This window comes from Numida meleagris, chromosome 9 (assembly GCF_002078875.1).
Source record: "Numida meleagris isolate 19003 breed g44 Domestic line chromosome 9, NumMel1.0, whole genome shotgun sequence".
In the NCBI taxonomy this organism is placed as follows: Eukaryota; Metazoa; Chordata; class Aves; order Galliformes; family Numididae; genus Numida; species Numida meleagris.
Window position 1 is genome coordinate 576,979 of NC_034417.1, and position 14,849 is coordinate 591,827.

Genomic DNA, 14,849 nt, shown 5'->3' on the forward strand with positions numbered 1-14,849 from the left:
AGCCATTCTCCCATTTCTACTGCTGTCAAATGGAGTAAAAAGTCATTGCCCTTCCTGTATACACCCTTCAAGTACTGGAAGGCTATGTGGTGAGGTCCCCCCATGAGGGCTCTGTCCCTGATGCCCAGTGGACGTGTTGGGACTGACCCAACCACCATACACACACAGCGGAGGAGAAGGGTGCGGGTTCGAGGAGAGCTTTATTGGCCATAATAAATAGGGTTATACAGGGCAACTGTGGTGAGAGACAGGTGGTTGGAGCCACTGCGTCCCCACATCCTGTCCCGCTCCATGGGGGTTGGGGCAGGGAATAACCCTGAAAAAGGGACAGGAGGACTTTGGGAGAGTGATGCGGGGCAGAGGGGTGGAGGAGTGTGGAGGGGCCCAGCTGTCATTGAGCCAGGGCCTGGATGATGTCCTTCACCAGCATGGTGCCGATGACCATCTTCTCACTGTTGACTGTCAGCTGGGCCGCTGCTCCCTCCCGCCACTCCAAGGTGACGAGCACCAGGCTCCCGCTGGTCACTGTCTTGGCCGCAAACCTGTCCGCCAACAAACAAGGGGCATCAGGGTGAGCTGAGCCCTGCCACTGCCCCCCTGCCCCTGGCATGGGGACCGAGGAGGTTTCTGCCACCCACAGCCACTGCCACAGGTGGTTTGTGTGAGGGATCACGCAGGCTCCTTGCCCTAAAGGAAGCCCCAAGAGTCCCCATAAGGGGGCTGATTTAATTTGGGTAGGGCTGCAGAGACGACAGTGTGTGTCCAGACCCCAATCTTGTCCCTGCAGTAGGTCTCAGTCCCTGGGAAGCTGAGATGCTGCAAGGTGTCTGGCTACCTGTACTCATTGTCAGATCCGCAGGGCACACGTCCCACGTTGGCAGCTGAGGTCACTTGCTGGACGATGGCGTGGTCGCTCCGGCACTTCTCAGGCAGCATCAGCTTCTCTGTGATCTCACTCATGCCCGTCAGCTTTCCTGGAGCAGGCAGCAGATGCCCTGCCCATCTCTGGCCATCACTGGTAGCAGCCATTTTCCCACCAGGACCCATTTTGCTGTGCCCAAGCCAAGCCCTCGCTCCTGTCCCCTCCCATCCCAGCTCAGCTCTGTCCCAGGACACCTCAGTCCTGTGTTATGCCCGTGGCCTCGCATCTGGATCCCCAACGAGGTCCTGACTCCCTGTCCCACTTGGTCCTCTCTCAGTTGGCAGAGGTGGATTTGGGAAAACCTTTCCTCCATGACCCTTTCCAGGCTTGTCCCTGTCACCCTGCCTGGTGGCGGCAGCCTGTGGCTGTGTCTCATGTCCCTGGGGATGGTTTCCTCCAGGCACCAGCAGTGTGAGGTGATGGAGCCAGGTTCCACAGGCACTAAGCACCCACCGCATCCTGGCATCTCCAGCTCACCATAGACATGTCATCTCTTGGAGTGTGGTGGCACAGGGCCAGGGTGTCCCCGTTGCTCACCACAAAGTAACATGAGGTTCCTATGCCAAGCAGGAAGGGGTTTGGGGACCCTATGAAGACCCGCGGACAGGATCTTGAGATGTCCCACTGCCCCACAGGGCCACCCTGGTGCCAGAGGGGAACAACGGGAGCTACTCTAGAGCCACTTACCCTCGCCCTGCCGCACAAGGTGCTCTGAGCCACGGCGCGGGTGGCAGGGGGACAAAGCATGCAGTGAGTGCCACCGTGGGGATGGTTGGTGACCCTCCCAATTGGCCCTGGTTGCCACTCACCCTGCTCCTTCCTGAACTCGTTCTCGCTCATGAAGACAGGGGCCATCAGCTCCCCAACTGGTGGCTGGATGGAGACGTAGAAGTGGCGCGTGTGGGTGCTGAGGACACAGGCGGGTGAGAGGAGATGCATGAGAGGACTCTACCTCCCACTGCCCTGACCCTAACCCTAAGCCATCACAGGCAGGAGGATGACTGGATGGAAATTGAGTCACAAAATGTCTGGGGAATAGAAGATTCCATCAGGCTGCACCTTCGATTGCTTCCACCTCCTTGTATACTAGTGCCTGTCCCACTGTCCACTGGAGCACCCCATGTCCATGCCAATGTCCCTCCTCCCCTGGAAGGACCCTGGCACCCATCCTGGTGTCCCCATCCCCTGGAGAGACACTGTGCCTGCCCCACTGTCCGCTGAAGTACACCATACCCCATCCTGCTGTCACTGGGGTACTCCAATGCTCTGTTCTGATATCCCTTGTCCCCCAGTGCTCATCTAGCTGTCCCCGAAGCCCTGTCTTGCCATTCCTTGTCCCTTGGGCTCCCCTGTACCCTGTCCTGCTGTCCCCCAACCCTTGGGGTAGCCAAAGTCTTGTCCTGCTGTCTGTTGTCCCCTGCAGCCCCGTGTCCCTTGGAGGGACGTTGATGCCCATCCCACTGTCCCCATCCCCTAGGACACCCCTCCCGTCCCCTCCTGCCCAGGCACTCACCACAGCTGGAAGTTGGCTGCCTGGGTGGAGTCGCAGAAGTCAATGCCCATCACCACGCTGGCTGTGTCCCCGGGCGCCAGGCTCTCTGAAAGCACAGGGCTGCCACCGTGTTCCACCTCCCCTCTGCCACTGTCCCCTTGTACTCCCTAAGCATTGGTGCTGTGTTGTGCCATACCAATCTCGGGGAACTCCTGGATCCGCATGCCCGCAAGCAGCTTGGGGTCGCTGACCCGCAGGCTCTTCACCTCGGCATCGGTGTTATTGGAGATTTGGATCTGGACAGCCACCATATGCGGGTCTCCCGGGAAGGGACGGCGGCTGAAGCAGTACTCAACTGAGAGCCCCTCACCTGCCATGCGGTGCAGCAGCTCATACGTCCTCACCGCGCCAAACGCTGGGCTCAGCAGCTGCCAGGGACCAGGGGACAATGTGGGCCACCAAGCCCACCCCATGGGTGACAGGGGTCTGGGTGGCCCATGGGAGGAATGGGGAGGACACTTACAGCAGGTGCCAGGGAGGTGTCGGTGAGCGTGAGGCCCTCTAGGTCTGTCACCAAGCTGGTGGAGATGATGCTGCTGGAGGGGACAGGCTGGGGAGGTGGGGGGGTGACTGCAGGGGGAGGAAAGGGTTAACAAAGCTCCAATCAGCCACCGTCCTATGGGGGACAGCCTCAGTGGCACAGCTTCACGGGGACACTGCAAGGGGACAGCCTCAGTGGCATAGCCCCATGGGGATGGCTGCATGGAGATACCACATGGGGACAATATCAGTGGCACAGGCACGTGAGGACAGCTACGTGGAGACAACAGCAGTGGGATACCCACCACATGCGGACAGCCTCAGTGGTGTAGTCCCTTGAGGAAACAGCAGAGGGACACCAACCACATGGGGACAGCCATATGGGAAGAGCCAAATGGAGACAGCCCTGGTGGCATAGTGGTAAGGGGGAAGTCCCTCAGGCACCACCCCAGGGGGACTGCAGCATGGGGACACACCCTGGTGGCACAGTCACCTCCCCCACGACCAGCCTCAGGAGACAGGAGCCATCCACCCCCACAATCTCTGTCCCCATTCCTGCTCACCCAAAGACCCCACACATCCTTGCATCCCCCTACAGGCTGTTGTGCCTCAGCTTCCCCAGAGCCACCACAATGGCTATCCCACTCTGCCACTCACAATCATCCAGGTCAAGCAGGGAGATCTCCTTGGGGCTGGCCTTGCTGCTAGGGGTCTAGAAGGCATCAGAGACGGGGTGAGCAGAGGGCAGGGATCCCCCCAGCCTCCTCCCAGCCCAGTCCTCACCACCTTCCTCCGCTTGGCCTCCACCACGGGTAGTGCCTCAGTGCCGGAGTCTGATCCCGACGAGCTGCTCTCAGAGGCACTGGCCTCCTCTGATGAGGTCTCAGCATGACCCTTCTTCCGCTGTGGCCCTGCAGCCTTCTTCACCTTCTTCCCCTCAGCCTCCTCCTCCTCCTCACTGGGGCAGCAGGGAGGGGGAGGCTTTAGGGGAGGCCACGCCACCAGCTTGGCTAGGGGGACCCAGCCTCCCCAGGTTACCTGCCCACGCTCCCTGGGGATGCCTTCCTGGTGCCTCCCTTCTCCTTCCTCTTCTTCCTCTTCTCCTCCTCCTCCTTGTCCTCTGACTGCTCTCCGCTGCCTTCCTCTTCCTCCTCCTCTTCCTCCTCCTCCTCCTCCTCCTCACTACTGGAGCTGGAGCTGCCAGAGCTGCTGCTGCTGCCGCTCTCCTCACTGTCGGACTCAGGTTCTGCAGGGGACATAGCTCAGTCCCACTGCTCTGTCCCTACATCTCCACCATATCCCACTGTGTTCCACTGCATCCCATATCCCCAGAGCTGCTCATGGCATCCTACAGCACCCCCACATCTCCCACCATGTCCCAGCTTCCCCAATGCAATGGGATGTCCCCAGCATGTTGTCCTCTGCTTGATGCCCCACCATGATGGCATCACCAGGTCCTCACCGCTGTCTGCTGACTCTGTGGGCCCCGACTCGCCCTCTGAGTCAGAGTAGAAAGGTTTCTCCACCTTTTCCTTCCTCTTCTCGCGGCTGGTGCACTTGGTCCACTCGGGAACCTGCTGACACAAGGCTTGCTAAGGTTCTTGCCCAAAGTGGCTGTGCAGTCACCAGAGATCGGGTATGTGGCACCTTCTGGAGTTCTCCCAAGACCCCAGCAAGATGTCCTGACCTTAGTATATCCCATGTACCCTGGGGCGCTCCACGCACCTCCACATTCCTCACAGAGGGGTCTGGAGCCTCATCTGGCCAGTCCGGCAGCTCCTGGTACCCAACAGCCTTGGCATTGAGCAGATGGGACAGGGATCCCAGCTGGAAATGGTCCCGGTCTACAGCAGAATGAGAAGTGATTACAGATCAGGGACAGCACTGGGGTGACATCTCACCCCATGTCCCCACACCCTGCAAGCAGAGTGGGTACCTTTGAAGGAGGACTCCAGGATGGGAGCGGGCTTTTGAGCCAGGAAGAGCTTCTTGGCATATTTGTTGAGGGCCCCACTCTTCTCGGTGGGCACAATGAGCTGGCGGATAAAGCGAGCACGGTCGCGGATGTCGTAATTTTGGTCGTACTTGGCCAAGTTGAGCACGTACTGGGTCAGCAGCTTGCTCTGCACCGAGGGACACACTTAGGGCCATCCTTTGGGCTAAGGAAACTGAGGCAGGCCATGGGGCCGTGTCCCCAGGGTACCTGCTTGGAGTTGGTCAGATAGAGCTTGGCCGCGAGGTTGATGACCTGCAGCTTAACGATGTCTTCCTCATTAGTGAAGGACTTAGCCATCTTGCGCAGCACATCGGGTGCAATCTTGGGCACATGCTCGCAATACTCGCCAATCAGCCACAGGATGCTTGCCCGTGCCATCGGCACCTGCAAAAGAACCCCGGGCACATGGCATCACTGCCACCCTCTCTGCTCCAGAGAAGGACACACATGCCTTGACCCACCTGGATGTTATCGGTGAGCTTGGCCATGTGTTTGATGATCTCACTGTGCTGAGCTGGCTGCATCTGCAGCAGCTTCTTGATGACAACCACGGACTCAGCCACCACCAGCTCTGTGGGGAGAGACTCAGCCTCAGTGGGATCCTCCCTGAGGGACACAGAGCCCATATTTCACCTCCACCATGATTGCTCACCGTCCCGGTTGGAGAGGAGCTGGACCAGACCATTGAGGCAGGTGTCCCGCACCTTGCCAATGTTGGTGGCACAGCGCCCAATGGCTTGGATGGTGGCTGCCACAAAGTCCTTGTCCATGCTGCGGATATAGGTCTGCACAGGCAGAGCATGTCACTCATGTGCCAGCACTGGGTGTCCCCACCATGTGGTGGCCTTTCACTGGGGCTTTCTGGAGCCATCCATGGGGTTGAGATGCCCTCCCACTGGGGCTCTCCTCTGTGTCCCCCCCCCCCCCCCAGTGGCATTTTGGCACATGCCACAGTGGCAACATGGTGCCTAAATCTGACTGTGGCCATGGCATACCTGAAATTCCCTCAGGATGGTGGAGATGTTGGTCTCATTGGCCAGGTTGGTGAGCACCTCCAGCTGCAGGAAGGAGGGAAAGATAGTTGGCTTGGGGACATGACCTGAGGACACTGAGTCCATGGTGTCCACCTGTCCCTCGAGCACGGAGGATGGCTGCTCAGTGTTGGAGAGCTCCAAGGAGCCCCACAGCCCCCAGTGCTGGGCCCTGCCAGGTGTTTCCAGCTCACCTTGAGGATCTTGATCTGTGTGGGGTCCGTGGAGCGGATGTAGAAGCTCTTGAGATAGGGCTCAAACATACCCTGCACAGAGAGCCAGTGGTGTTAGTGGCATCGTTGTACCTACCATGTTCACCCATGGGCAGGTGGCCCTGGCTGCCAGACAGTCCTCGTTCCACTTCAGAGTTAACAAGGCTGACTCTTCCAGCACAAGGGCCCAGACTCACCCGCCGTTTGATGGACATGGTGGCCACATTCTGGAGCACAACGTACTGCACCTCACTGTGGGGACAGAGAGGGGACTACCATCAGAGGGCAGATCAGACCCCTGTCTCAGCATGTCCCCATGAAGACAGGGCAAGACTCACCATTAAGGTAGTGCTACCACAATGCCTCCACCCCTTATCTGGGATGTCTGAGGCTCCCCATGGGTCTCACTGGTCATGTGCTGTAGGGTGGGGGACCACCAAAACCCATGTGCCACATACCTGTGACTCCGCAGAAGCCGCACCAGCGCCTTGGCAATGACGCCAACCTCTGCCTTGGGTGCCAGGTGGAAGTAGAGCTGTGCCACAGCCATCACCACCTGCAGGAAAACACTTACCTGTCCCCAGTGGTTCATGGAGACATGACAGGGGATTGCTGTGTCCCCTAGTGTCCCTCCCAGCAGCACACGAAGGAAGCTGAACCCTGGGGAATGCCACCCATGGAGGTCTCTCAAGACATTCCCAGCACCCTGGGGGGTTCTTGGCCAGTGGGCATATCATGAGCCCAAGGCTGATGGACACTGCTGATGGCCTTGGGGACAAGAAGGGCTGAAACTGGGCTCACTGCAGCATTGCGGCTCTGCAGTAGGGGTTTGGTGTTCCGCAGCAGCAGGCGGTGGTCGGGGTCCATGACATAGGGTTTGCGCTTGGCCAATGAGGCTGCCTCCGTCTTGGCATCCTTGGTATCCTCTTCCTCAGAGCCGTAGAAAGCCTTCTCTGCACTCTCCTCTAGTAGAGATTCCTGCCAGCAACACCCACTTTCACTCCACAACCCCAGCCACAGCAGTAGGATACTGAAGCATCCCTGGTGTCAAGGTGGCTGGCAGCACCCCAAGATGGACAGGACACCCTGAGGTTCCCAGACTCACATTCTGGTTGGGGCTGAGGAACTGAGTGCGTGCATAGCGAGTCAGCATGTTGATGATCACCACCTGGCCCCATTCCTCCACATCGATGAGCAGGTTGCAGAGCTTGCGGTAGTTTTTGTGGATGAGGTCGATGCGCTCTGGACAGACCTCTTCAAATGCCATCACCACACTGCCAGCCACCAGCTGCGGAGGGAAAGCTTGGTGTGGCTCACTGGGGTGGTGGCATCTCCATAAGGATGCTGGTTTTGTGGAGAAGGGGACTTCCCCATGAGCATGACGGTTTGATGGGGATGATGGCATCCTTGTAGGATGCCATCTCTGTGGGTATGGCTGCATCCCTGTGAGGATGCTAGATCAGTGGGATGGTGACATCCTTGTAAGGATGCTGGCTCTGCAGAGATGGTGGCACCCCAGGAGGATGCTGGCTCAGCAGGGACAACAGCATCCTCACATTTGGGGATAGGGGAGAAACAGAGCTCACCGTGGTCTTGTCCGCCAGCAACTTCTCAATGACTTCGATGAGCTGGTCCTTCTGGTCCGAGTCAAGACTGCAAGGGAAGAGTGGGCTCGGTGTGGGTGGGGAGTGTATCCAGCCCCCCAGATCCTCCATCCCTCTTGGCACCAAACAGTTGAGACCCCACCACCAAGATCTGCACCCCCAAAATTTAGCAACAAGGAGATGCACAGAGCTTTCAATGAGTTTTCCTCATTCTCAGCATCCATCCTATTACCTGTAGAGCTTCGGGATGGCATGGGCAGCTGTCTTCCGCACATATGGGGACATGTCTGATGCAGCTTCTTTGATGGCCAGCATCATGATGGGCACGATGATGGGCACACGGATGCTGGAGAGGACGCGCAGGGCACTGGCACGGATCAGCTGGTTTGGGTCCTACTGGGATATATGCATTGCTGCAACGAGCCAAAACAGCCTCACAGCCTTCCTGTTGGCCCCAGAAAGGGGCAGGAAGGATTCCCACCTTGAGTCCTCGCTGGAAGGTGGAGATGGAGAGCAGGGCTAGATCCTGCTGCTCCTCCGCATAGCGCACCAGGTACACATACACCAGCTTCTTCACCTGTGGGATGGAGACCAAGATTGTAGGGACCACCAAACACTCCCAAATCCCTCCCAAACAGGGAGCACCCCAAGACCCAGGGACAACCTCACCTCGATGTTCTTGCAGGCAACATTCTTCACCACGGCTGGGAAGAGGTCAGAGGCATTTTTGCCCCGGGCGATCATCTAGGGAAGGAAGGAGTGGTGTGACTTGGGGTGGCTGGTGTGGCACATCATGGCACAGCACAGCCCGGGTTGGCACGGAACAGCACTGCACACAGCGCAACCCACCGCCACGATCCTCTTCATAGCCTCCAGCTTGAGTGAGTCCTTGTTGCTGTCCAGCATCTCCTTGAGGTCATCGTGCCTGCACCACGTCAGGGTGGAAAGTGCTGCTGGCCACTTCTAGCCCTTTTTAGCCCCTTTTTTAGCCCTTTCCCATCTGAGAGATGCCTGCAACCTGACCCCCTGGGGCTGTGCAATATTGATGGGGCAGGAGTTGGGTTACAGCTGCATGCAAAAGGAGCTGGAGCAACTGGGATGGTACCAGCCACCAACTCTGTCCCCCTCCTGGCCACCAGCTGGACGTCTCTTGTCCCCTCCTGTGCGTGCTGGTGTGGATGTGCCCCAACAAAGATCTTTTCCCCCGTGCCCTTCTTGGTGTGGGCACATCCAGCACCTGTCACCACTGTTACCTCTTATAAGGCCGATTGCCAGCAATGTCCCCTTTTATAAGACACATTTGTCCCCACCAAACCAGGGTGAACTCGCAAGTCTGCATCCACCCACAACAGCCCCATCTTCAGCACAAAATGGCAATTTTCCCAAACCAGGACAGATTTGCACCAAAACAACTCCACTATTTGGTGACAGTCTTCTGGGGCACACGACATCCCAAGACCTCCTAGAACAATGCTCATCCCCGGCCACCACTGTCACTATCCCTGGGGGCTCCCTGGGGAGGTCTTACCGCGGTGGCTGCCCGATGCTGGCAGCCACCTCATCCCTGGGGGCTGCCAGTGGCCGCAGCTCATCGGCACGCAGCGCGCTGTAGCAGGTGGGTGGCCCGGCCTCGGTGGCCAGCACTGGGCTAGTCAATTCCTCAGCCACATCACTGCCTGCCATCGATTTTGGCCGCAGCAGCTTCTGCACAGGTGGCAGTGAGAGCATTGCTGCGTCTGGGGGTGGTCCTGGGGACAGCAGGGGTGGTGGCAGGGCTGTGGCCCCGCTCCTCCTCCTGAAACCTGATGCTGGGCTTCGGGTTGGGTTGCAGTGATAACCCAACAAGGCCACCAGAGTGCTTTGAGGTCCCAAGTGCCACCCATCCTGCAGCCAGGATGTGGGAACGTGGCACAGAGTTGCTCCTCTGGGGACTTTGAGTGGCTCAGTCTTTTCTGGGGACATCCCAAAGGGATGGGACAGCTGTGGGTGTCCCAGTAGGGTGATGGGTGGCACCTGGGGCTCATGGGGACAACAACAGATCCAATGTGGCCACCGAGAGATGGAGCAGCACGTGGGTGATGGAAACACAGACAAGGGTCAGGAATTGGTGAAACTGCCAGGAGGTCAGAGATGGGGGACTGTGACAGAGCAGGGGACCCTGCATAGAGCAAAGGTGGGGGACAGTGACAGAGTGGAGGACATTGCCAGCAGGTGATGAGACAATGACAGAATGGGGGACATTGCCTGCAGGTGAGGAGACACTGCCAGAAAGTCAGAGTTGGGGACACTGTCAGGGGATCAGGGATGGGCAACACTGCCAGACAGGTGAACACTGCCAGGGGGTCAGGAACTGGGGAAACTGCCAGGAGGTCTGAGATGGGGGACAGTGACAGAATAGGAGGCGCAGCATGGGCCAGAGGGGTGGGATAGTGACAGGGTGGGGAACATTGCCAAGGGGGTGAGGGGACAGTGCCAGCATGGGGGACACAGGCAGGGGTTTGGGATAAGGGACACTGCCAGCCTGAGGGACACTGCTGAGTTGAAGGGGGACAATGACAAAGTGGGGGACATTTTCAGAGGACTGGAGATGGGGGACAGTGCTAGAAAGGGCAGTACTGCCCATGCATGAGGGACTGGGTACCATGCCAGGCTGGGGAACACTCCCGGGTGTGAGGGTGGGGGGAACAGTATCAGGCTGGGGCACACAAGGAACCCTGCTTTCCCCTCTTCCTTTTTCCCCCCTCACAATGCCCTATATCCCTGTGCCCCCCCAAAGCCTACCGGCCGCAGATGACACCTGCCACCCCTGCGCCATTGGGCACTGCATGCTCCGTGCGGGGGCACAGGGACCCTGCATCCCCCCCCCCCCCCCCGCCCCCGCCGCAGCGGATCCCAGCCGAGGGAGCCGGGTCTGTATTTGGGGGCCATGCCCCCCCCCCCCGGGGACAGCGAGGAGGTTGCTTTCCATCCCCACTCCTCCCCACACCCCCCTGCTCCAAAACGCAGCTTTCCTCTCAAAAAGGCATCGCATCCTTTTGCAAAGGGTGCTGCATCTCCATCCGCGTCCCCATCCCAAGGTGGGGTCACCGCCAGCCCGCAGCCATTGTCCCCGTGGGGCGCGTGTGTGTGCGCGCGCATGTGCCACCCGCGTCCCCCCGTCCGCACCTCTTGTAGTCGGAGGCGAAGATGCCGCCGCTGGCGGGGTCGTGGCCGTACTCGGGCTCCCCCAGGCTGGAAGAGCCCCCCTTCTCCTCGCCGTAGGCCGGGCTGGCCGCCATGGCGCTGCTGGCGCAGGCCGGGATGCGCAGCCTGGGGACGCCGCACTGATGTCAGCGCCGTGCGAGGACGGCCACCGCCGCCGCTTAAAGGCACCGGGGAGCACGGCACGCGCGGAACCGCACGGCCTTGGGGATGCTCGGCCGCCGGGTTTCGGGGGCACGCACCCACGTGGCTCACCCCCGCCCACCCCTCCTCCCCCAGCAAGGAAAGGATGGAGGAGGAGGAGGATTTCCTGCCCCAAAACACTGGGGTCTTCAGTCCTGTAGACGTAGGAGCTCAGGGGTAAAGCATCACCTGGGGGTCTTGTTATTCAGGGTGTGTGTCATTATTATTTAATTTGGGATGTCACTGTTTGGGATATCAGCATTTGGGATGTGATTATTTGGGATGCTGTTATTCAGGACCCTGGTTTTTTTTATTACTATTATTATCAGTATCACTATCACTGTTATTGTTTACTATCATTATTATTTACTATTATTATCCTCCACTATTACTATCACCATCATTTACTATTACTACCATTACTAATAACGGTAATATTATTACTGATATTTCTTCCATTGTTGTTATTATTATTCACAGATAGGTACCGCTATTTGTGGATGAGCCTCATCACAGAATCAGGGAATCATTAAGTTTGGAAAAGACCTCTGAGAACATCTTATCCAACTGTCCAAAATGGTTATCATTATTTAATAATAAAGGTATATATTATAACCGTGTGCAGTGGTCAACGTGGCTTGGAATAAAGCTATTGACTAAGACAGAGAAAAGGGAGAGAGAATAAAAGGATGATAGTTATGACGTTTGCATATACGTCCATGTATATAACAGGTGGTGCACAAGCAATTGCTCACTGCCAGCTGGCTGATGCTGAGTTAGAGAGGACAGTCGAAGGGTTAACTATTGCGTGGGGCTGGGGTAAGTAGAATGTAAGGCAAGGTAAGAAAAGGAACTCGGCGAAACTCCATTATCAGCAGGGACCAGTACAAGGAACCGGCCGAAGGTGGAGTGACTCTGCAAAGCAGCAGAGGGGTGAAAAGGGCAGAGTGATGAAGACCTCGAGCCTTCATCCAACGACCACCAGGAGGAGGGAGGAAGACCTCGAGCCTTCATCCAACGACCACCAGGAGGAACTACAACGCATGCGCTGGAGGGACGGACCATATGCAAAGGAATTCCCAGGAAGTGATGAATATGTAGATGGGTCCTGGGAAACCTGCTGAATATGTAGATAGGTCCCGGGAAACCTGCTGAATATGTATAAGCTTGGCTTTTAAATATCTAACATTTCTGCCCATGGTTATGCGAGTTTGGTGGGGCAGTGACCCCCCTCGCATCCGGTGTGGGCACAGCACCGTAATAAACATACCTGCTTTAGAACCTAATCTCGGGTTATGGAGTTTGATTCCGCAAATCAATGCCCAGCTAGCCGTCAAGCAGCAGAAACAGCCTGATGAGCTCCCACCCCTTTCAGAACTTTCCTTCCGCATGATGTTTGATGGAATGGAATATCCCTTCGGCGTGGTTAGGCCATCTGTCCTGGTCCTGTCCCCTCCCAGCTCCTTGTGCCCCCTTTGTTGGTAGGTCAGTAGGAGAAGCTGAGAAACAGAGATGTCCTTGGCTCTGTGCAACACTGCTCAGCAACAACTAAAACATCGATGTGTTATCAACACTGCTTTTCTCCTAATACCAAAACATAGCATCTTACAGGACTATGAAGAAAAGCAACTCTGTCCCATCTGAAACTAAGACAATATCCATCCCTTATTCCATGCCACTGACATCATGCTCAGGTCCCACAGTTTTCTATACATCCTAACTAATTGCCATCACCCTCTCTGCTTTTCGAGGCACATGCACACAGATATCATTCCCATGGTCTATGGACCATCCATGTAAACTGTTCACGGAGTTCATTTAGTCCATAACCTTGAGCTCTGTCATAACAATCCTTCAGCACCAGAAGGATGATTCACAGTGTTGGGCTTTAGCATGCAGAAGCTAGTTCTGGCTCCATCAGAGTTTCTTCTTCTTTAGCCTGGGTACTTCTTACTGTCATACTGTTAGCAAGACATATAACAACCATAACAATGATGACATACAGTATTATGTAGCAATTCAACATCATACAATTCCAATTCTTGGCTATTCTCACCCAGCACCAAATCACTTTGGGGTACACAATGGACGTCTCCATCCTTCCTCACTAACCAACCTAGGCACCCAGGTCCCTGAGCAAAAGCAATCCCATGAATAGGCTTGCTTTTGCCTAAGGCAGGAGTAACCCAGACTGCCTTGCCCAGCATGTTCTTTATGTGCATCACCAGGACTTTATCCCCTTTTACAGTATGCAGGAGGTTTGACTGGGCAGGGCCAGCTCAACTGACAGGTCCCCGAGTGTGGACTAACCAGGTGGCTTTTGCTAAATGTGTGTCCCAATGTTTGCATGTCCCAGTACCCATTGCTCTCAATGTAATCTTTAACAGTCCAGTATACTGTATGATTTTCCCAGAGGCTGTGCATGACAGGGGACGTGATATACCCACTCAGTGCCGTGCTCTTTGGCCCAAGTGGTTATAAGGTTGTTTTGGAAATGAGTCTCGTTTTCTGACTCAGTTCTTTCTGGGGCACTACGTTGCCACAAAACTTGCTTTTCAAGACCCAGAAGAGTATTTTGGGCAGTAACATGGTGCATGGGATATGTTTCCAGCCATCCAGTGGTTGCTTCCATTGTCCGCACATGGTGTTTGCCAAGGCAAATTTGTGAGAGTGTGATATAATCCGCCTGCCAGACCTCCCCATATTTATATTTCAGCCATCGTCCTACATACAAAGGGGCTTTATTTGCTTGCTTTGCTTAATTACAGCACATATTTCACATGCGTGGATAACTTGTGCAATAGCATCCATGATCACATCCACGCCTCAGTCCCAAGCACATCTATTGGTTGCGTCTCTTCCTTGGTGCCCTGAAGTGTCAGGGGTCGACTGAGCTAGAAATAATTCACCCTTATGTTGCCAGTCCAGATCTACCTGTCCCAGCTGAAACTAAGACAGGTACTCAATGAGTTCTTTGCCTCAGTCATCACTGGCTGTCAGGCTTCCCACATCTCTCATGTCCCTGGACCTCTAAGTAGGGGTTGGGGGAGTAAAATCACTCCCGGTGTAAGAGAGGAGATAATTTGTTATCACCTCAAGGGAGGTGATGAAGAAAGGTGCCCTCCTGGATCTGTTGCTTTTGAATAGAGAAGGTCTCATGGCGTAACTGGCGATTGGTGGCTATGTTGGCCTTAGTGACCATGAAGTAGTCACATTTAAAATCTTTTGATAGGAGGAAAACTGCCACCAAAACTTCAGCCCTGGAGATGGGGAGAGCAGATTCTGGGCTAATCAGAGGACTTGTTAGTAAGGTCCCCAGGGAAACTGCTTTTAAAGGCATTGGGGTCCATCAGTACTGGTCACTTTTTAGGAACAATCTCTGAGAGCACAGGAACAGGCAATTCCAAAATGTCAGAAGTCAAGCAGGCAGGGCAGAAGGCCAGCCTGGCAGAACTGGGATCTTCTTTCAGAGCTTAGGCTGAAAAAGGAAGTCTATGGCCGCTGGAAGCAAGATCAGGAGGCATGGGAAGACTCCTGTTCACTTTTGCAGGGAGAAAATCAGTGCAGCCAAAGCTCAGTTAGAGTTGAAGCTGGCCAATACTGTGGGAGACAATAAAAACATTTTTATTTATTATACATTTTTTATTTTTTATTTATTTTATTTATTA

General features: G+C 55.9%; 1 protein-coding gene across 4 annotated transcripts; it reads right to left on the minus strand.

Moving 5' to 3' along the window:
* On the minus strand, positions 182 to 11,245 carry AP3B2 (adaptor related protein complex 3 beta 2 subunit). Of its 4 annotated transcripts, none has more exons than XM_021406703.1 (28): positions 10,963 to 11,243; positions 8,647 to 8,722; positions 8,467 to 8,541; positions 8,279 to 8,374; positions 8,030 to 8,190; positions 7,780 to 7,846; positions 7,299 to 7,481; positions 6,995 to 7,171; positions 6,652 to 6,749; positions 6,391 to 6,445; positions 6,176 to 6,247; positions 5,946 to 6,008; positions 5,603 to 5,735; positions 5,412 to 5,521; positions 5,158 to 5,334; positions 4,891 to 5,077; positions 4,680 to 4,798; positions 4,417 to 4,528; positions 3,993 to 4,200; positions 3,741 to 3,912; positions 3,612 to 3,666; positions 2,938 to 3,044; positions 2,611 to 2,842; positions 2,436 to 2,520; positions 1,732 to 1,829; positions 1,610 to 1,633; positions 836 to 974; positions 182 to 542 (listed from the first exon to the last, which is right to left on the minus strand). In XM_021406703.1, exons 1-28 carry the CDS (start codon positions 11,073 to 11,075, stop codon positions 392 to 394), a joined length of 3,345 nt encoding a protein of 1,114 aa, XP_021262378.1. In that variant the 5' UTR covers positions 11,076 to 11,243; the 3' UTR covers positions 182 to 391. The 4 variants fall into 4 exon arrangements, with proteins under 4 accessions (XP_021262378.1, XP_021262377.1, XP_021262379.1 ...); XM_021406702.1 differs by having other exon boundaries at positions 3,738 to 3,912; XM_021406704.1 differs by lacking the exon at positions 1,610 to 1,633 and having other exon boundaries at positions 3,738 to 3,912; positions 10,963 to 11,242.